Raw genomic sequence first — 23342 nt, 5'->3', positions numbered from 1 at the left:
CTGTGGGTCTTAAACCAACCTTGCATACTGAGATAAATATCACTTGGTCATAGGGTATAACACTTTTTAAATGTTGCTGGATTCAGTTGGTAGTACTTTGTTGAGAATTTTTGCATTGGTATACATAAGACATTTTGGTCTCTAGTTTTCTTGTGATGTCTTTGTTTGGTTTTAATATCAGGGTAATACCGACCTTACAGAATGAATTGACACGTTTCCTCTTCTGTTTTTTAGAAGAATCTGTGAAGGATTTATTTTTCCTTAGATGTTTGGTAGAATTCATCAGTGAAGCCATCTGGAACTGAGCTTATCTTGTGGATACTATTTTTGATTATTAATTCAATCTGTGTTTGTTAGAGATCTATTCAGGTTGCCCATTTTCTTAAGTTAGTTTTAGTAGTTTATGTGTTTCTAGGAATTTGTCCATTTCATATTATTTATCCAATTTATTGGTTTATAATAGGTCATAGTATTCTGTTATAATCCTTCTTTCTGTAAGATTAGTGGTCATATCCCCTCTTTCATTCCTAATTTTAGCAGATTGAGCCTTCTCTCCTTTTCTCTTAGTTAATCTAGGTAAAGATTTGTCAATTTTGTTGGTCTGTTCAGAGAACCAACTTTTGCTTTGATTTTTCTCAGTTGTTTTTCTATTCTCTATTCTATTGATCCCTGCTCTAATCTTTATTAATTTTCTTTCGTCTGCTTGCTATAGTTTTTATTTTGCTTTTTTCCCCAATGTCTTAAGATAGGTTAAGTTATTAATTCAAATAATCGTTCTTTTATTTTTTTTTGAAATGCAAATATAATAATGTCTCTCCTACTTGAAATCCTTCAGGGCTTCCCACATCTCCTCAGATCTTTTTTTTTTTAATATATAAATTTATTTATTTATTTATCTATTTTTGGCTGTGTTGGGTCTTCATTGCTGCACGCGGGCTTTCTCTAGTTGCGGCGAGCAGGGGCTACTCTTCATTGTGGTGCACGGGCTTCTCATTGTGGTGGCTTCTTTTGTTGCAGAGCACGAGCTCTAGGTGCGCGGGCTTCAGTAGTTGTGGCTCGCAGGCTCTAGAGCGCAGGCTCAGTAGTTGTGGTGCACGGGCTTAGTTGCTCCGTGGCATGTGGGATCTTCCTGGACCAGGGCTTGAACCCGCGTTCCCTGCATTGGCAGGCGGATTCTTAACCACTGCGCCACCAGGGAAGCCCTAATCCTTCTTTTAAAATAGAGGGATTTACAACAACAGTTCACCTGTGTACAACACAGGTTTGAACTGCACAGGTCCACTTATACTCAGATTTTTTTCAATAAGTGCATACTATGCTACTACATGAGCTGCAATCAGTTGAATTTGTGGATGCGGAACTTCAGATATGGAGGGCCAACTGTAAAGATACATGCAGATTTTCAACGGAACAGGGGTGTGGGGCGTCAGTACCTCCAAGCCCCATGTTGTCCAGGATCAGCTGTATAAATTTTCCTTAAACACTACTTTAGCTGCATCACATAAATTTGGGTATGTTGCGTCTTCATTTTCATTCATCTCAAAGTATAGTCCAGTTTCCCTTGTGATTTCTTAACTGACCAACTGGCTACTTAGCAGTAATTAATTTCTACATATTTGTGAGTTCCCCTAATTTCTTTTTGTTACTGATTTCTAATTTCACTCCATTGTAGTTGGAGACCACACATTGTATGATTTCAGTCCTTTTAAATTTATTTAAACTTGTTTTATATCCTAGCGTGTAGTCTATCCTGAGACTGTTCCACATACACTTAAGAAGAATGCTGTTGCTGGGTAGAGTATACTATTGATGTGTTTTAGGTATGGTTGGTTTATAGTGTTGTTCAAGTATTTGATTTCCTAGTTGATCTTCTACATCTATCTATCTTATCCTAGACATCTATCTTTCATTGAAAGTAGAGTGTTGAGGTCTCGCAAGTATTATTGTTGAATTCTCTATTTTTTTCCTTCGTTTATGTCAACTTTTCTTCATATATTTTGGGCTTTGTTGTTTGGTGCATATATGTTTGTAATTGTTAAATCTTCCTGATCCATTGGCTGTTTTATCAATTATAAAGTACCCCTTTTTATCTCCAGTAACACATTATGTTTTACTCTATTGTCTGATATTAGTATGGCCGCTCCAGTTTTCTTATGGTTGCTGTTGGATGATATGTCTTTTCTGTCCTTTTACTTTGACCTTTTTAGTGTCTTTGAGTCTAAAGTGTGTCTTCTGTAGGCAGCATATAGTTGAATCCTATTTTATAATTGGGTGTGACACTTTTTGCCTTTTGATTGGATTATTTAATCCATTCACATTTAATGTTACTGATATAGTTGGGTTTAAGCCTGCCATTTACTTTTGTTTCTATATATTTTTTTGTTGTTGTTCTTCCTCTGTTCCCTCTTTCCTTTGCATTAAGTGAATATTTTCTAGTGTAACATTTTAATTCCTTTATAATATTTTTTAAGAATATATATATTTTGGGCTTCCCTGGTGGCGCAGTGGTTCAGAGTCTGCCTGCCGATGCAGGGGACACGAGTTCGTGCCCCCGTCTGGGAAGATCCCACATGCTGTGGAGCAGCTGGGCCCGTGAGCCATGGCCGCTGAGCCTGCGCATCCGGAGCCTGTGCTCCACAGCAGGAGAGGCCATAACAGTGAGAAGCCCGCGTACTGCAAAAAAAATAAATAAATAAAAGAATATATATATTTTTTAGTGATTGCTCTTGGGTTTACAATATACATCTTATTAGAATTTACTTCACATTTATATTAACTTGTTTCAGTCAGATGTAGAAACATTTTTCCTATTTAGCTCATTTCCCTTTTTTTTATTTTTGTGCTATTATTGCTCTACATATTGCATCTAGATATGTTACAAACCCAGCAATACCTTGTTATAATTATTACCTTATGTAATTATATGTCTTTTAAAGATGCTGACAGAAGAAAGGAGCACAAGGATATATTTGTAGCATTTGTTTTATTACCTTCTTATTTACCATTCCTAGTTTTCTTCATTTGTTCCTATAGATTCCAGTTACCATCTGAAGTCATTTCCCTAGTGCAGTACAACTTTGCTCCTGACCACTTTCTTTGTGTTATTGTTCACAAATATGTTACATTTCTAGTATGTTATAGGTTCAAGAATACAATTATATATATTGTTCTATATAGTTGTTTTTTAAACCCATTAAGATAAAGCAGTAATATGCATATAAATTATATAATTAACTTTACCAGTGCCCTTTTCATGTGAATTTGAGTTACTTTCTGGAGTCTCTTGTTTTCAGCCTGAAGAACTTCATTTAGTATTTCCTGTCTGGTTTGTCTGCTAGCACTCAGTCCTCTAAGGAGGATGTCTTTTTTTTTTTTTTTTTTACGTTTTTATTGGGGTATATTTGATTTACAATGCTGTGTTAGTTTCAGGTGTACAGCAAAGTGAATCTGTTTTACATATACATATATCTACTCTGTTTTTAGATTCTTTTCCCATATAGGCCATTATAGAGTATCGACTAGAGTTCCCTGTGCTATACAGTAGGTTCTTATTAGTTATCTATTTTATATATAGTAGTGTGTATATGTCAATCCCAGTCTAGGATGTCTTTATTTTATCTCCTTTTTTGACAGATATTTTCAGGGAATGTCTGATTGTTGGTTGATAGTTGTTTTTTTTTGTTTTTTCCCCAGCAAGTGGAATGTGTCATACCCCTGCTGTCTGGCCTCCATTGTTTCTAATGAGAAGTTAACTGTTAATCCTATTAATGCAGGACTCTTGTACATTTTTCTCCTGGTGTTCTCAAGATTTTCTCTTTGTACATTTTTATCATATTGTGTCTTGGTGTGGATCTCTTTGCATTTATCTTTCTTAGAGTTTGTTGAGCTACTTGGATGTTTAGATTATTTTTCATCAAATTTGGGAAATTGTCAGCCATTATTTCTTTGAATATTTTTTCTGTTCCTATCTCTCTCTCTCTCTCTTTCTCTCCCCCGCCCTCCTTCCCCTCCCTCCCCCGCTTTTTCTGGTACTCACATTATGCCTACGTTGGTGCGCCTACCATTGTCCCGCGTTTCTATGAAGCTCTGTTCATTTTTCTTCATTCTTTTTTCTCTCAGTTCTTTGGATTGCATAATCTGTATTGAACTATCTTCAAGTTCACTGACTTATCTTCTGTTCATTCAAGTCTGCTGTTAAGCCTCTCTAGTGAAATTTTTATTTCAATTATTGTACTTTTTTTTTTTTTTTGCGGTACGCGGGCCTCTCACTGTTGTGGCCTCTCCCGTTGCGGAGCACAGGCTCCAGACGCGCAGGCTCAGCAGCCATGGCTCACGGGCCTAACTGTTCTGTGGCATGTGGGATCCTCCCGGACCGGGGCATGAACCCGTGTCCCCTGCATCGGCAGGCAGACTCTCAACCACTGTGCCACCAGGGAAGCCCTCAGTTATTGTACTTTTTAACTACAGAATTCCTTTTTTTATGATATTTATTTCTCTAATGTTATTCTCTATTTGTTGAGATAATCATCATCATATCTTCCTTCTTTAAGCATGATTTCCTTTAGCTTCTTGACATATTTATAACAGTTACTTTGATGTCTTTGTTAAATCTAACATCTAGTCCCTCATAGGTGGTTTCTGTTGCCTGCCTTTTTCTGTGTCACACTTTTCTTTTTCTTTGTATGTCTTGTAATTTGTTAAGCAAAACTAATATATATATATATATATATATATATATATATTTTTTTTTTTTTTTTTAAAGAAGATGTTGGGGTTAGGAGTTTATTGATTAATTTATTTATTTTTGCTGTGTTGGGTCTTCATTTCTGTGTGAGGGCTTTTTCTAGTTGTGGCAAGCAGGGTCCACTCTTTGTCACGGTGCACAGGCCTCTCACTATCGCAGCCTCTCTTGTTCCAGAGCACAGGCTCCAGACGCGCAGGCTCAGTAGTTGTGGCTCACAGACCTAGTTGCTCTGCGGTATGTGGGATCCTCCCAGACCAGGGCTCGAACCCGTGTCCCCTGCATTGGCAGGCAGATTCTCAACCACTGCGCCACCAGGGAAGCCCCAAAACTAATATAGCAAGTCTAGATACTGGTCTTTACTCCCCTGAGTGGGTTATTGTTGTTTGTTTGTTTATTTTTTTAAATGGCTGTGTTATTTTAGTGAAGTCTATTTTCCTCACAGGGTACAGCTTTGGGCATAAGCACAGCCACCCTGGGATGACAGTGGTTTTAGCAGGGCTCTTTTTGACTGTTTCTTTCTCTGATCTCTCTGTTAAGATTTCTGCTTCAGCTGGTGTCATGCATAGCTGTTAGGCTCCACTCACTGCCAGCCAGTTACCCTCTTGTTTTCAACAGTGCCCTAGAGCCTAACTTCCTCTACAGTCTGATTCAATTAAATGTGGACTCCTTTACAAGGGGTAGTTTTTGAGGTCATTGCTTGAGGTTCTTACCCCTGAAGGGCCCTTCTTAGTTGTTTCTTTATCTTGTTCTCTCTGATAAACTGGAGATAGGCCTGTGACTTAGCTTATATCTGTCATGAAGATACCAGAAACCTTTTAATTGTTCTGTTGTACTTGAGAGTGACCTTAGCCTTGACCTTTCCCACACTCTGTTGGAAATAAAGTCAGTTTCTTTTGGGAGATGTTTGGAGCAAGTACCCAGGACTGTGGCATGTTTCTTTCTGAGTGATATCCATGTTTTAGAAGTGGGATACTGGGCATGGTGGTAGCCTCTGGTCTTCTCTGCTTACCTCTTCCAGTGTGGGACCTCTACCCTATGAAAGAACTGGGGTGAGGGTGATTGGGCCCCAAGTATTCTCTGAGCCATCCCTGGGGTAGAGCCTTCCCTTTCTGAGTAGGGATGGGTGAAACAAGAAGCCTGGAAACTCTTGGATGCACTTATTTCAAATTTGTTCTCTTCTGTATGCAAGTTGGGATGGCAGAGATGGGAAATGCTAGTGGCCTGCTTCTCCCAGGGAGATACCATAGCCCTCAACTGGGAGTTTGGGAAAGACGGAGGCCTTATGTTGTCCACAATGCCTGAACTGAGAAGGGAGAGGGAGTGGGTCATGGTTCAGATGCCACAGATTCTTGCTGTTCTGAGTTTTAGTAGATTCTCTTTAATAATTGTCTAGTCATTTTCTGTATGCCTTAGGGCATTTCCAAAGACTTTAAATGGTTGTTTTTAAAAATAATTTTCACGTTATGCTTGTTTTGCTGGGGAGTGGCTTTATTGAGCTCTTCATGCTGCCATTTCAGAAATGGAACTCCAGCTATGAATATTCTTGTTTGTACCTCCTACTTACATGGACAACAATCTCTTTACGTTAGAAATACTGGGTTAGAGGGTATGCAAATTGGAACCAGTTTGGCACAATGTAGAGTTGAACAAAGCAGTTGTACCAAATTACACTACCAGCCTAAAGATGTTGAGAGTTTTTGTTGCCACACATCTCTCTAACACTTAATATTGTCACTGGACTTCTTAATTTTTTTCTCTCTAGATAGATATAAAGTGATATCTCACTGTGGTCTTAATTTACCTTTCCCTGTCACTGGTATCTGTGTTTCTTTTTTGCATTTTGGATATTTGTTCTTTGAATATATGTGAACTAAAATTTTCTCCGTTTTCTTTTTAGTTTATTTATTTTTAAAAATTTATTTATTTTTAAAAATTTATTTATTTTTGGCTGTGTTGTGTGTTTGTTGCTGCGCAGGGGCTTTCTGTAGTCGCTGTGAGCAGGGGCTACCCTTTGTCGCAGTGCGTGGGCTTCTCATTGTGGTGGCTTCTGTTTGCAGAGCACAGGCTCTAGGCACGTGGGCTCAGTAGTGTGGCGCACAGGCTTAGTTGCTCCACGGCATGTGGGATCTTCCTGGACTGGGGATTGAACCCGTGTCCCCTGCCTTGGCAGGTGGATTTTTAACCACTGCGCCACCAGGGAAGTCCCCAAATTTTCTCCAATTTTGTGGTTTGTCTTTTTACCTGAAGATGTCTTTTGCTGAACAAAAGTTTTTAAAATATAGTTGTATATATCAAACTTTACTTATTTAAGAAATTTTTCCCTATCCCAAGTTCAGAATGACAGTTTTCTACATTGTCTAAAAGTTTAAAAGTTTTTACTTTTTATCCTTGTATCCTTAATGCCCTTGGGTTTTTGTGTATGGTGTGAAACTTTTCATCTTTTCCATTAGTTAATTGAGCAAGCCCTATTTATTGAATAGTAGCTCTTTTTCTCACTGATCTGCAGTGCTTTTAGAAAAATTTGATATGACGTATCTGCGGGCTATTTGGGGTCTATTTGGGGGTTTTCTATTCTACTCCATTGGTCAGTTTGTGTAGTCTTGTGCTGTTACCATACCGTCTTACTGTAGCATTATAAATAGTTTGATGTCATGAGGAAAAGTGTTTTGCCTTCTTCAGGAGTATCTTGTTCATATGTTTAGACTTTTAATATTTTAAATAGCTTTGAGTGACAACATTTTTTCCATATTATGTATCTTAATTAGTAGACATGGAATTCAGTATGTACTAACTAACCACTTATTCAGAACACTTTATAGCACTGAAAGAAGGGGAAGAAGAATATGTGATGATTATACTTCATTAGCTCACATTTTGTTTTCTTTTAACTATAGGAACAGTTTTGATCAAAAGTAACAGTGGTCAGTTGATGTTGGTATCTCCTCAGCAAGCTGTAACAAGAACCGAGACCACAAGTAACATAACTTCAAGGCCAGCTGTACCAACGAATACTCAAACAGTCAAAATCTGTACAATGCAGGTAATGTACATTAAAGTTTTTTTCATCCTCCTCAGTTTTCCAGCAGTTATCTTCATATAAATTTGTATGTATTTGCCAGTAAAAATATAGAAGAGATGATTCTGCTCGACTTTTTGAATTAAGCTACTTTCTTTGAATATGTTAATTTAATCTAGGTGTTTGGTTTTGTCGTTTGGCAAAACTAGTAAGTTAATCTTCATACTCAAAGATTTTGTCGTCCTCAAGGGGATGTTCAAAGGGCTATGTGCATCTCTAAACGGGAAGAAAATAGCCATTCTGCTTCAGTTTTAATTTGTGGTAAAACATTAACACTACAATTTATAATATTCTTTTTTATCCATATCATATAGGAATTACCTTTAAAAAAATTAGAAATCTGCTGTAATATTTCATTAACTTGGCATTGTTAGAAGATGATTTATTTTACATACGTGATCATCTTTCTAGGTAACTAAAGCTTATCCTGTGCGTGCCAGAGTTAAAAAGTATATTTTTATGAGCATCTTTCTTTGGTTAAACAGAAAATGTGGAATGTAGTATAGTATTTTCTTGATGAAGCAGGCTCATCCTAATAAAAAGTTTCATTGTATTCTGTGGTAATATCATTCTTTGCCAGTTTCCCCCAACCCACTCTCTCATAATTTGATTCTAGGTTCTCAGCCAGTCATTTTCTCTATTTCTGTATCTGTCAATGATAGCTGCTCCTTCCCTTTCTTGTTTGCTATGGGTTGAGGAGATAGGTTAGCAGACTTTTGTTTATAATAATATATTAAATAAGAATCTAAGGGGGAGGGGCAAGATAGAGGTAGAAGATTAAGAGATACAAACTACTGTATATAAAATAAATCAGCTACAAGGATATATTGTACAACACGGAATATAGACAATCTTTTAAAATAACTATAAATGGAGTATAACCTTTAAGAATTGTGAATTGACATGTTGTAAACCTGAAACTTATATAATACTGTACATCAACTATACTTCAATAAATAAAAATGATAATTATGTGATGTGATATAGTTGTTATGGTGGGAATCACACTGCAATATATAAATATATCAAATCACATTGTACACCTTAAATTTATGCAATGTTATGTGTCAATTATATCACAAAAAATAAAGCTTAATTAAAGTTATTTTTAAAAAAAGACTAAAAGGATACCAACAATAGAAATGACCAAAAAAAAAAAAAAAGTATCTATATGTTTTCTGTGTGAGCCAAAGAGTAAAATTCAATATTTTAATGCAGAAATACTGTGATATTTATCTGTTTAATCAGTTGCCTCTTTAGGAATAAGAAATGAGTGTCAACTGGCCAATTGACCAGTTAGGTTAATAGTAGAAAATATGCATAAAATTCATGAGGTTATAAAACCAGTTATAACAAAGAAGTTTGCTGTGGTAAAGTGTTTTGATGTTTGCCATAGTACCGATTAATTTTAAATTACTAACGCTGATGACTCTGTACTATCTCCCCCTCCCCCCCAAGAATTCTAGTTCACAGTTAATCAAGAAGGTGGCAGTGGCACCTGTTAAACAACTGGCACAAATAGGAACTACTGTGGTAACCACTGTTCCGCAGCCTTCCCCAGTGCAAGTAAGTTGTGACTTGTGGCCATGTGCGCACTGGTTATTTTCTCATCTTTTGTTATTATTTATTGTTAGCTATTTCCTGAAGAGAGCAATTCAATGATATATGAGGACACTTATTAAACTGGGAGCTGTTAGAGGTATGGGAAACACAAGATGAACATGGTGTATATTCTTGGAATATCAGATTTATTTGAATGTATTAAATTAATACAAATGCATCTAATGTTCATGTGTCACAGTGTCTAGAAGGCAGGTGCTGGGACAGAATTTTGGTGTATGGGATATTTATTAGGGATTCATACCTGTGGAAGGGAAGGAGAGTAAGAGTTTGAACTAGATGCAGGTCCAATAAAGCCTCAGCCAACCTGATGGAGAGCTTTGGAGCAAGTGTAGCACGTCAGAGTTGTCCCACTGTGTGCCAACATGGTTGGATGAGCCATAATTTCCCCTCTGTGATCAGTCATAGGATGTGGACTCTCCAGGGAGAGTTGTGCTCATGGGCAGGTAATTCTCTGTAGCTGAAGCAGACTCTGAAGAAGCTGACAATTGTCGTCTGTCTAAATAGCATTCCCAACAGCTAGGATAACACAAATCTCTCTTTGTGATGGTGTATCACAGTCTACTCCTTGAATTGCTGGGATTTACTTCCTCATATGTGTTGGAAACCAGCTCTCCTTGGATTTCTATAGGTTTCTTCCTTGGAGAAGCAAAGAAGAGGTTAGTAGGATGAACTACAGTCCCCAGTGCTGCAGCTGATACCATCATTTCCTCCTCCACCATCCATTCTAGATTCCTCCCACACTCAACTACCAACTCTTCTGGATCTTAAGTGGTAGTGTGATCAGACTTTTATCCCTGAGGGATCCAAGGTCCAAATTGCCACAGTCCTTTGAGGCAAGAGTTGTGTCACTTGTCCATTTATCATCACAATTGGGCAAGGAAATACCAAGAGGCACTTAAGTGGATCACCTGGATTCACTGCATAAAGTCCTCTTGGCCTTCATTGTGTAAAAGCTACCCTACCTATTCCAGTTGTCAGGTCAGTTACCCCTGTCATGATAATGACTCTTCTCTTTCCAGTTGATCACTGGACACAGGGACCCTGAAGTGTCCAAGAGGCAGCCATGGTGTCTAGTTTATAGGGACTCTTGCTATGTTCTTTGGTGAAAGTGTGTCCACTATTGGCAGGAATGGGAAGCACAGGATCCCCCAGTGGAACTTTGGGAGTAATGATAAGTGGAGCCGTTCATCCTTCTACTCTTTGATTCCTTGGTTCTTCATATATTTGTCCTGTTGGGGACGTAGTACCATATAGAATTTTTTGATTCAGTGAGTATGCACTAAGTCTTAGAAGATGGAGGATAGAATTCCATCTTCATAGAGTATTGTTTCTGAGTTTGCACTTCACCTGTGTTTTCTGCACGCTGTCCTAATACTTTACTAGGCAGGCAGCTTCTGGATCATGCCATATTTGATATAATCAGTGGATCCCATGGTCATGGGATCACTGTTGTACTTCCTTTGCTGTATAGAAGGTACATCTTCTTGAAGCATGTTATGTGAAATCCCATGCTGTGGATCAAACATGGTGTTTGGTTTTTCAGAGTTACTTAACCGTATTACTTCCTCTAACAGAGATGGTGATCAGTTAATTAAACTGTGATTTTAAACATAGTTTTTGTTGTTGTTGTTTTGTTTTTGTTGTTTGTTTTTTTTTGCTAATAATGGCTACCATTTATTGAGCACTTAATGTGTTGGACACTTTTTAAGTGCTTTACATCCCTCATCTCATTTCATTTCATCCTGTGACTATTCTGTAAGGAAGTGTTATCTCTATTTTATGTAGGTGAAAATCAGTTTAGAGAAGTTAAGAAATTTGCATGATTTCTGCTAATATGTAGCAAAGGGGGCATTTGAACCAAGGTCTCTATCTGACTCTGGAAACTCTATTCTTAATGACCTCTGTGCTGATTGTCTCAAACTCTAGGTTCCACTGCCCCCCTGCCCTTAGGTTATTCTGGGGAGATCACTGGGCCAAAGGTTATGAATTTAGGCCTACTGATAGCTGCTATGTGTTGTAAGAAATAATTATGTTTCTTAAAATGGGATTTTTTTTTTTGTTTTTGATCAGTCAGGTGTGGACACCAAATAACACCACAGGAAGGTATATGAAAGTGAAAGAGACGTCCTATACTGACAGGTCCTAGAAGAGGGTGGCATGGAACGACATGCAGGGGGCCATATGGGAGGAGCACCGGGGCAGACTCAACCAAACAAGTGGGGATCTGAGAGGGAATGAGGACCTGGGGGCAAGTGCCTTTGTTGAGGGTTGGTATGGAGTACACAAGCAAAAGACGTGAGGGGATTTCATTGGTGTGTTTGAATGTCATTATGTCACAGTTGGGAGAGCAGAAAGGGAACTTGTGGCAGGGACCAGCCTTATCACACTGGTGCACCTGGTCACCTGGGCAAGGCGTTCACAGCCTGTTTGTAGGGATGTTGAGGCAACAGAAAAATACGAAGTTTGAAGAATTTACAATACAGTTATTTTATGAAAGGGGTTTTAACTTCCACAGTATTTTGAGTAAATCAGCTTTTTTATTGTATCTATTTATTAAAGATTTAGTACATATAGTTATACTAAAATGGTATATATGTGTTGTTTAATTCTTTTCCTTGGGTTATTTTTCCATATATATGTCTACAGTTGCTATTTCCATGCAGGGTGTGTATAACTTTTCTTAATTTAGATTGATGCCTTTTTTAAGCTGAGTTGCTCCTTAGTGGTAGGCTAAGGCAGTAGAAATTATCAGTGAAGTTAGTGAATAATTTCTGTGTCCACTTTGAGAGGTAAAGCATCTCAATTTTAGGCATTTCTTGGAAATAAGGAGCTAGAACTTGGATGACTCTCCTTAAAAGGCAATTTAGTCTGTTTGTATACAATTAATTTCACTGACTCTTGTGTATTAATATAACTGATTTTCACAATTTACTTCACATATACCCCAGGTCTTTTCTCTCCGGTCCCCTAGACATGCCTAATCAGTGCCAGTGCAGTCTTGCAAAGCATGGAAATAGCGTTGCCTGGTCTAGAATATTGAGATTTATGATTGAGTTTAAAACAGTCCGTTCATTACGGCAGTGTGATTATATACATAGAGTAAGACCAGGATTGTGTATTTCTCCATGCCTCTTAAGAGTTGCAGGTATCTGGTAAGGTACGGGTAGTAGCTATATTAAAAAGAGTTATGAAGGACAAATTTTGTGCTGGAGACAGAATAAAATATTGACAAGGAAAGTAGGAGTGCCACAAATGCTTCTTCTACTCACAAAAAATAGGACTTTTTTCCTGAGCTCACATTTCGTTGGGCCTTATTTTGCTTCATAAGGAAGAGGGACAGTACTCGCCTGAGGAACCCCTCCCATCAGTCCTGCGAGGTAATCATAGTCAACAGCTAAAGTTCGACATTACTTTCTTAAATATAGTAGTACAGAGAATTAGTGGTAGAGTATAAAACATACTCACTGAAAAAAGAGTATGTGTTTACTGTACATAAACCTAAGAATGTTTATTAGAAGATCTTCAAAAGGATTCAGAGGGAACTGTACAGTACTTGTCCTTGAAGAGCAGGACTAGGGATAGACTAAGAACGAGACTTCATTTTCATTGTTGTCTTTGAGATCTGTTAATATTTAATAAAATTACTAATTTAGGTATGATTTTTAATTTTACCTTTTTTGCTTAACATTTCATAAGTTTTCATCTTCATCATTAATCAGTGTTTTAAATTTCTTTCCCATTTTTTTACCTCCAAAACATTCTTTTCTAATATATGCTTCAGTCTTTCTAAAGTGGAAATTTTTTTTTTTTTTTTTTTTTTGCGGTACGCGGGCCTCTCACTGTTGCGGCCTCTCCCATTGCGGAGCACAGGCTCCGGACGTGCAGGCTCAGCGGCCATGGCTCACGGGCCCAGCCGCTCCGCAGCATGTGGGATCTTCCCGGACCGGGACACGAACCCGTGTCCCCTGCATTGGCAGGCGGACTCTCAACCACTGCGCCACCAGGGAAGCCCTAAAGTGGAAATTTTTGATGTATATTTGAATTCACTTATATTAATTGTTGCAGAAAGAAAGTTTCTTGAGGGTAATAACAACCTGACCTTTTTGTGTTTTATGCCTGTAGAACACAAGTATTTAAATTAAAATGATGGTGCATTGTTCAGTTTTCTGTGTGAATTGTAAATACTATTCTCTCCCCTACCCTCAAACTTTACTCATGTTCTGTAACTTTTAGTGTTTGTCTTTAAAATAAGATTGTTGCTTTATCTCAGTCTGCTTGTCTAAATTATTACCCAATTTGCGATTTCTTATATTAAACTTTTTATCCTGCAGGTGGTGCTATAATCACACCTCACTTAATAGAGGATAGAAGAAACAACCGGAATTCTTTTCAGTGTGAAAATAAGATAATCACATTTTGTAATATTTGTTATTACAAATCACAAAGCTATTACTGTTTTTCTAATAGTCTACATAAAAGCAGCTTATCTGAATATGAGACGATCAATAGATCTCTCAGATTTATACTTAATAAAAAGCAGAATATTATAAAATAAATTCTATATTTTCTTACAAAAACTTACTATTTCAAATTTTTTTGGAGAAGTATTAATAATATTTGAGGACTACGTGCTTGGCAGTGTTTTTTAAAAACAATCCCAGGATAGTAGGTACCATTGCTGTCCTTGTTTTTTACAAACAGGAATCAGAGGGTTAGCAGGATAAAGTAACTTGCCTGAGGTCAACACTTGGGTGTCAGTGATAAATAGGTAGATAGGTGAGAATGAAACCCAGAGCTGCCAGAGTCCAGAGCTGGTAAATGGTGTTACATTGCCTTAGACTAGTAGAGCATAATATAAAAGCAAGGATGTCAAGATCCATTTGTAGTCTAAGTGTGAAATGAGGCACTCGCCATGATGCATATCATAGTAATACATCTCTCGATATCTACCGCTTTTACTTTCAGTCTGTGGCTGTGCCAACCAGTGTTGTCACAGTGACCCCTGCAAAGCCGTTGAATACTGTGGCTACCCTGAAGCCTTCAAGTTTGGGAGCGCCACCCACCCCCTCAAGTGAGCCCAGTCTCACAGCAGAGAACTCAGCCACTGCTCAGACTAGTCTTTCTCCGGTAAAGCTCTCCCTTGTACCTTACATAAACAGAACTCTTTACAAATTTTCTTCAAGTATATTTTCTAGCTAACATTTGTGAGTGTTTGTTTATACTTCTATATTTAGACGATGCTAGAAAATGTGAAGAAATGTAAGAACTTCCTCGCAATGTTAATAAAACTAGCGTGTAGCGGGTCACAGTCCCCGGAGATGGGGCAGAATGTGAAGAAGTTGGTGGAACAACTTTTGGTAAGTTGGGACTATAAAAGCTCTGTAAGCAGCCGTAGAACATGTTTTAAATGAGAAATAAATATTTTTAAATGAGGTTTATCTTAAGTGCATTTTTGGATAACCTTTGCTTTTGCTTATTGAAAGCTTTGTAATGATTATAAATCTTAGACTAGTAAATCTAGTCTATACAGTCGTCCCTCAGTATCCATGGGGGTTGGTTCCAGGACCGGCCGCGGATACCAAAATCCATGGATGGTCAAGTCCCATAGTTGGCCCTCCCTATCTGTGGGTTCCACATCTGTGGATTCAACCAACTGTGAATTGTAAATATAGTACTACACCGGTCCTTAGTTGGTTGAATCTGCTCATGCAAAACATGGGGATATGAAGGGCCGACTGTATTACTTTATGTTTGCTAGTCTTGCTTCACTTAGCCTAAAAAAGAGCTTTGGAGAGAAGGTTGACTACTTGGTCAAATAAAAACTTATTAGTATTTGGAGAATATTTGGCCTCATGAAAAGAGGTGGTTGGAAAAGTATTTTAAGAGCTTTTCTCCAGATCATTATGGATATTCTTTAGAGTCCACTGGTTTGTCTTGTACCCTGAATGGATCTTTCACCCAAATGTAACAGCTCACATTTGGTTGTCTGGAAAATAATTGGTTCGCTGAGTTGTATAGATCTTCCAAATGTTGACAGATTTGTTCATTAAGATATCAAAAAATCATACTTGTAATCTAACAATCGCATCAGAAAATTTTTTCAGTACAGGGAAGCTGTACCGAAGCTTCAGGATTGTGGTTACAAATTTTCCAAGGATCAAGCTCAGGATTGTGGTTACAGATTTTCCAAAATTCTAATTTTGACTTGAGAGCTCTGATTTTTATCATTAGCAACAAAAACCATCAGTTGTTTTCCTTACAGTGACAGGCTTCGTTCGTTTGTTTGTTTTTTGAGAGAGTGTCTCTCAAAATACCCCAATGTGAATAACCACAGCTGGTTTGATATTCTTTCCAGTAAATGAAAAAAAAGCAGCTAGCTCAGCTAGCAACTCAGTCACAAAGTGCTTTTCCTTGAGTATCTTACTTTGGTCTACTGTATGTATGGTTCCCATTATTTTGCACACAGTATTTTTAAAAGATGTCTGCTGAAGGGTTAAGATTTAGTAAAATTAAATTTTACTGTTCTGTGAAGGACATTTTAAAGTGGAACTGGCTCTATTTTTTTTTTTTTACCACACATGCGTAGCAATGCAGAGTATGACGACAACTATTTAAATTTTTTATCATTGCCTTTCTTGCCAGCAGTTGCTTTCGTACCATCAGTGCAAATCTCAGCACAGTGAAAAAGGCAAAAAATGGTTAGTATTAATGTGAAAATAATTTAGACCTCATAGACCCCTGCAGTGTTTAGAGTCCAAACCAGTACGAAAGGGTTCCTAAGTTCTTTGGAACAACAGCATATCTATTATTGTGGCCTTATAATAAAATACAGTCTAACCTCAGTTAAAGTAATTTAAAAATTGAGAAAAGAAAACAAAAAAAATCCAAGGCCCCCACACCAAATAACTTCCAATTTCCTACCCTAAGAAGTGTAGGACTCCTGTGTCTTTACTTCTTAATTGTTCTTAACAGACTGTAGTACTATCACCTTATCCAGTCAGCCAGCTCTTCTCTCACTTTGCTTACTGGGATCTTAAAAAGTAATAATCTCTTCATTGTATTCTGTATGAAAAAACATCTCTATGTTTATTTTGTAGGGGACATGAAAAAACTGCCCCTATTTAATGATAGACTTTGACTTTATTACTGTTCAAAGTTTGCTATATCTACAATCATGAACCACACACTTTTCCTCTTGTAAAATATTTGTAGACCTAAAAGTGTTTTCTTTCTTCCATTCCTCAGGATGCAAAAATTGAAGCAGAAGAATTTACTAGACAACTGTATGTTGAACTCAAGTCTTCACCTCAGCCTCACCTAGTTCCTTTCCTTAAGGTAGAGTTATGTGTTACTTTGAAGAAATAGTTTGAATTAGATTACTTTAAGGTAATTTAAAATCTGAATATTTCAGTATGACAGCAATTTAATGTGAAGATAGTAACGGTAGAAGAAATCTCTCAGGGCTGTTGTAATCTGTAAAGCACATTCATAATTCATATTCTTTGCATTGGAACACATTGAGAAAACAGAAGTAACATCTCATTCATGAACATAACTTAATGATTATATTATTTGATGCTTGTATTCTCAAAGATTCTTAACTTTAAAAAAAAGTGTCTCTGCTTTGTCCTGATGACTCTTATTCTCTTAGAAGTAGTAAACCACATGGTACCAAATTTAGTGGGAAAGCTATTATTATTATTTTTCTTGGAGGGAGGAAGCTATTATTTTTAAAAATTAATTTATATTGTTAGTAGACACACTCTTCTCTAAGATTTATTGAATTAAATAGATTTTGATGGAGAACAATAACTTTGATAACAAGAGCTTTGTTTGGCAGGCTGAAAAAATTTATTCCTTTTGGATATTTTGAAGCTGAAAAGGAATTGAATTGAAATTTATAAAGTTATTAAAAACCTGAGATTTTAGTGAACCAAACACTCATCCCATATATTTTGAAATAATGGAACGAAGAGTTGCCTTTAGAAAAATTTGGCTTAATTATCTAGGGGAGATGAAAGAGACTTCATAGAGGAAGACTCTTTTTGATGCCTCATGAAAGAAGAGTGGGAAAGGAGATGGGGCACCACATTTTCAGAAGGCTGTTAAAATAACTGGAAATTGTCCCTAGGAGGCTGGCCATGTTGATTAGGAAGATGCCAATCATGTGACATAAAATGTGGCTAAAAAACTGAGAATGTTTTAGCCAGGGAAGACTTAATCTGGGAAGGGAAGGTTGAAGGGTCAGTGCAGTACCGAACATCAAATGACTAGAGGCCTGTTTTCGGGTGACCCTCTTGATTGAGAAGTTAGCTGCAGTTCTTCTTGGGTCCCTTTCAATGTAAAAGTTCTGTGAGCTGTAGGTGCTCTACATGACACTGACAACTCTGTTTAGTGTATCTATGTTTCATACTCACTGGAGACACTGGGGGGGAGAAGGAGGGAAATAAGAAAGTACCTACTATGTGTTCTGTGCTTTGCTAGCTACTTCACTTATAATTTGCATTGTTTGGACTTAATTTTCATATCAGTCTTTCGACAATAGGTGCTAGATGGTATAGTATTTTCCATTTTGGAGATGAGAAAATTGTTTAAATTGACTTAACTTTTGATCAAACACACAGGTCTAGAATTTAGCCTGACTCTACTGGCTATGTAACACTCCCTTGAAGTTACTAAATATTACCATTAAGTACTTGCATTTTGTATCAGTTTTCTAAGGACTATTATTAAGCCTTATGTTTTTTTCTTGAGAATATTTTTTTCATATCCTTGAGAGCTCTGGAGGTTGGACTTTGCATAGGGATAAGGGATTCGGCATTTAGACTTAACTCTGGCCAGGTGATCAAGAGATAATTTAGCATACATGTTTTTATTGTTGTCTCTTTAAGTCTTATTACTTTAACATTTCTTTCCAGTTGTGTTTTTCTCAGGTCTCCCCCATCTTAGACTTCTTGCTTAAATTTAATTAATCAAATCACTTCATTTGTTCATATATTTCCAAAGCAGCTTGTTTTCTACCTTTTTTTTTTTTTTTTTTTGCGGTACGTGGGCCTCTCACTGTTGTGGCCTCTCCCGTTGTGGAGCACAGGCTCCGGACGCTCAGGCTCAGCAGCCATGGCTCACGGGCCCAGGCTCTCCGCAGCATGTGGGATCCTCCCAGACCGGGGCACGAACCCGCGTCCCCTGCATCGGCAGGCGGACTCTCAACCACTGCACCACCAGGGAAGCCCCTGTTTTCTACCATTTTTAAAGTTTGGGAAAAGAGCGTGAAAGACTTTTTGTTTCTTTCTTTTGATACTATTTATAGATATATATAATTGAAAACTTTCAGATTAAAATATTCTCAATCTATTTAAGTAAAAGAAGTAACTAGAAGGAAAGGGAAGAGAAGCAATAGTTCTCATTTGCTTCTTAAGTAAAGGCAATCTGACTGAATTTAAGTATCAAAACAAGGAAATCTTCCAAAACAGCTCATGAATTCACTGAAAGATAACCTACTAACCACCTCCTTTTTCATCTTGTTTTCTTACTCAAAAACAAAAGTAGATAAAAACCCCAGGGATGAAAAGGCAGAACCTTCTTTATAGGTTAAGCTGTTTTTATTTTTTTAGCAAGATACAAAGGTAGACTCCAACTTAAAACCCAGTCAGAAAATATTCTAGCTCAATTAAGGAAATTGACCTTCTTTCTATTAATTTTATTTTGATGTAAAGGCTGTTTCTACTCAAAGTTTGGAAGTTATTTAACAAAACCTTTTTATTTTAGATTTTGCTGTCCTGTAAACAAACTTGTAAATACTGAAGTTATGGGTGATCTATTATGGGGTTTAGATAAATACAAATAAGTAGGATACAGTGTTTTATTTTACCAAATTAATATTTGATACCAATTTGATACTGAAGTATATAAAATAAGTTTAATACTGAGACATAATAATTATGAATTGAAAAATGAAGCACTTCGGGGCTTTAAGTTATATCCTGGATATTGACAGAATGTAAATGATTGATAACAGATTTCCTCAACTGAAACGTTGGTATACTTTTAATTTTATGTTGTAAAGATATGACATACAAAGTAGTCTGTTTTACTAGAGCTCATTTATTTAGTTATCAGTTTTTAGTTATCAGTGTTTTTTTTGTCCTCTGTTTCTAGAAAAGTGTGATTGCCTTAAGACAACTGATGCCTAACTCACAGAGCTTTATTCAGCAGTGTGTTCAGCAGACTTCTAGCGAGGTGGTCATTGCTACCTGTACCACAACAGTAACGCCTTCTCCTGTGGTGACAACAGTAGTTTCCTCAGTCCAGCCTGAAAAGCCCATCATTGGTTCTGAAGCAGCAACATCTGGAACTGTGTCAGTGCAAACTCTGAATCCACTTGCTCCAGGGGGAGCAAAAACTGGAGTTGTGACACTTCATTCTGTGGGTCCAGCTGCTGTGCCAGGAGGAACAACAGCTGGAACTGTTGTGCTTCAGACTCCAAAACCGCTAGTGACATCTCTGCAGAACACAGTGACAGCAGTCTCACTTCAGCCTGAAAAGCCAGTTGTCTCTGGGACAGCAGTGACACTGGCCCTCCCCTCAGTAACTTTTGGAGAAACCTCAGCAGCAGCTGTATGTCTTCCGTCTGTGAAACCTGTTGTTACTTCTGCTGGGACCACATCTGACAAGCCTGTCATTGGCACTCCAGTCCAAATCAAACTTGCACAGCCGGGCCCCGTGCTTACACAACCAGCCAGCATTCCACAGGCAGTTAAAGTCAAACAACTAGTGAGTAACATTTCATTTCTTCCTCCATTTCTTCTTTTGAAAATTTCAGACATTCAGAAAACTGGCAAGACTAGTAAAATGAACCCCTGTGTACCCTTGACCAGGGTTGACCAGTTGTTAACGTTGTACCATGTTTGCTTTGTCTCTCCCCCCTCTATTCACATACACAAACACACACGTAATTTTTTCCTGAACCATTTAAGAGTTGGTTACAGAAATTGACTTTGTGCCATTAAGTACTGTGTATCTCTTAAGGAAAAGGATTTTTTTTAGCATAACTGCAAACGTACTTATTATCACACATGGTTAGTTAATATTGGCACAATATTTACAGTTGTCCCGACAATGTCCTTAATAGCTAATTTTTTTCCTGATGTTTCTAGTAAAGAATTGCATATTACACTTGTCTTTTTTTTTTTTTTTTCAGGCTGCATTAATCTAGAACAGTTCTCAGCCTTTTGTAGTTGTTCATTGTGGTGTACTATTTTAAGTGCCTGGGCCAGTTGTTTTGCAGAGTGTCCTTTATTTTGTTTTGTCTAATCATTTCCTCAAGACTAGATTCAGATTAAATATTTTTGGTAAGGTTATTACATAGGTGATATTATGGTAACATTTCTTTTAAAAATGTGCTGAAGGAAGACAGAAGTGAGGGGAGTAGATGAGTAAGAAGTTGTGTTTCTTCCTAAACCCTGTAGATTGGGAAGTTCTTGGGTGGAAGAAACCTGAAATTTTAGCTGTTTATCTGTTGGTGTTTAGATTTACTTCACTCAAGACATGTTTTATCGGAAGACTGAAAGTATTGTTAACCTGTGGAAGATAGTACATGGTGAATTAATTAAAAATCGTGTTTTTTAAGTAAAGTTCTCCCCTACCTTATACTGTAACAGAACTAACTGTTCTTTTGATTTTTGGTGATTGCCCTTGTTCTTCTTTGAAAACCTTCATGTTAAAGGCTGTGTTTTGAATCTCTTTGTTTTAGTTTTTTCTGCTTTTTGGAACAGTAAAATCTAAGTAAACTTCCCAGCCTTGTGTACGTGATCAGGAAAAGACATTAGTATCTGTGAATGATTGTCTTTGAGGCAGAGGGCAAGCTTTAGGTGTAGAATGAAAGAGGAAAGATCAGTTTGGACAACAGTCAAAACTCTTGGGTAGGTGGGAAGTAATAATCGTTTCCTGGGCGTTGATCTTTTTTCATCCCTTCCTACTCTGCAGTCTGATTTTCAAGTGGAGAAATGTACCTGCCTTGTGGCGTTTCTCTTGGGCGTCTGCATTTAATCTCAGAGACGAACCTTCTTTAGAAGCAGTGATTCTTAAACATCGATCTGAGTAGCCAGATTTGGGAACCATTGTAACTGTAATTGCCTTGGTGAAAGGTCTCTTTTGGTAGCACTTAAGAGTATTGAAATCCTCTTTATGGGTCATAGCTGATTCTTGAATAAATGCTAATCTTTATTGAAAATCTATAGCATATCCACCCCTAAGTGAAATAATACTTTATAGCTACATAGAGTCTTAAAACATGTCTTGTATGCAATATGGATTTTGAAATAATTTTGGTGAAGACAAGGCAGGGAGAAAACTAAGAATCCCAGAAATTGTAAGGGACCTATCCACTGGCACTCAACAAGTAATAGATCTCAGCCTAGAACCCAGTGTCTTTCCCATTAGATTCTGGCACTTATGGCAAGAACTTCTAGGTTTCTAGAGGGTCCTGAAATGGAAAACTGTCAGGTAATAACATCTTGACAGCATTTACATTTTATAGGCTTACCTTGTTATACATTAGAAACAGTTTCAATCAAGAAAAACATGTAACAAAATCCACTGGTAAATTTTAGGGATTTTTAAATTTCCTGCTTTCATTCTTAAAAGAATGGGGAATATATTTTCCTTGTGAATTCTGTTTTCTTGTTTGGCCTTTGTTTCAATTTTAGTCAACAAATTTGATGTCAGTATTCATATCTTCCTGTTTAAAATGGCAGAAACAGAGCAGCTAGACACTGAAGATGCATTGTAATCTGTTTTATAACAAATTTTTACCTGGGGCACAAAACAACATAAGCTGTTCTTTCTGTATGGCAATGCCACAGAGAGGATTGAACTAGGACATTCTTTCAAATCAGCTAATTTAGAAAATTAATGTTACTTAAGTTTGAATTAGTGTTACTCAAGTAATTTAAGAATATCATCAGTGAGTTCATTATAAACCATAGTCCAGTTTAATCCTAGGTCTGTCTAAGTGAGGAGGAAAACACTCCGGGTGCTAGAAACATAAGAAAGTATTCAATGCAGCTTGTAAGAAATATGGTAAATAATTATTTAAAATACGAGAATTGCCACGCTAGTTCAAATCTGTGGTCCATGTAACTCAGGATGCAATCTCCAAAAGTGGTCTGAACAGTAGAAGTATGGCTGTGTTTTTCAATGTTAGGTATAAAATTTGTGTGATTTATTTCCTTTAATAATCATGAATTTAAAAATCCCTGTTAATACTTTATCTTTTTCTAGCTTGTCCAGTTTTCCTAAAGAGTTGTATAGGTTTCCTGCCTTCTTGATAAGATGTTTTAAATATCACACTTTCAAGGTATGAGAATCCTCTTAATCTGCCATTGCAGGGTTTAGATTTTGTACAGTTATTATTTTATGAAGTATATGTTTTCATTCCAGATTAAAGAGACCCTCCTCCCAATTTTTAAAAAAAAATTTAGATTTATGACCACATGTTATCTTTTCTATCTCATGGATTTTTTTATGTGTTACCCTCTGGGGATCTGCTAAAGTTCTCATCAAGTAAATTAGCTAGGATTGTTCACACTTTCTTTAGGTGTAAATTTTTCATTTTGTACCAGTAGTTCAACATAGTGCTTTGTATATCTTGGTCCTCAAATGCTTGAATTGTTGAAATATGGACCTAACCAGTAGTTCCCGGATTTCATCTAAGAATCTAATTCTTTTAAATGATTAATCTTATTGGTTGTCTACCAATTCTGGCATAGCAGCTATTATAGGATGTTATATACTACAACTAAGCAGAGCTTGACATTTTTACCTTTTTTAAAAAGTTAATGAAAGAGAGTGGATGAATTGGATTAGAATCTACCAGTGGTGGATAGATAATAAGTAGAA

At 37.1% G+C, this 23342-nt stretch overlaps 1 protein-coding gene across 3 annotated transcripts in view; it reads left to right on the top strand.

Annotated features, from left to right (window-relative positions):
• TAF4B (TATA-box binding protein associated factor 4b) overlaps positions 1 to 23342 on the top strand; it is a 125339-nt gene that overhangs the window by 4943 nt on the left and 97054 nt on the right. For all 3 annotated transcript variants that reach the window (XM_079942163.1, XM_079942161.1, XM_079942162.1), the window contains exons 2-7: positions 7639 to 7784; positions 9279 to 9386; positions 14409 to 14570; positions 14678 to 14800; positions 16689 to 16778; positions 19602 to 20216. In XM_079942163.1, the coding sequence (XP_079798289.1) occupies positions 7639 to 7784; positions 9279 to 9386; positions 14409 to 14570; positions 14678 to 14800; positions 16689 to 16778; positions 19602 to 20216 (1244 nt within the window). The remainder of the gene's footprint in view (positions 1 to 7638; positions 7785 to 9278; positions 9387 to 14408; positions 14571 to 14677; positions 14801 to 16688; positions 16779 to 19601; positions 20217 to 23342) is intronic.

The sequence above is a fragment of the Stenella coeruleoalba genome, assembly GCF_951394435.1.
Source record: "Stenella coeruleoalba genome assembly, chromosome: 14".
Classification (NCBI taxonomy): Eukaryota; Metazoa; Chordata; class Mammalia; order Artiodactyla; family Delphinidae; genus Stenella; species Stenella coeruleoalba.
The sequence above is the reverse complement of the archived record's forward strand: the minus strand, read 5'-3'. Positions and strand labels throughout refer to the sequence as shown.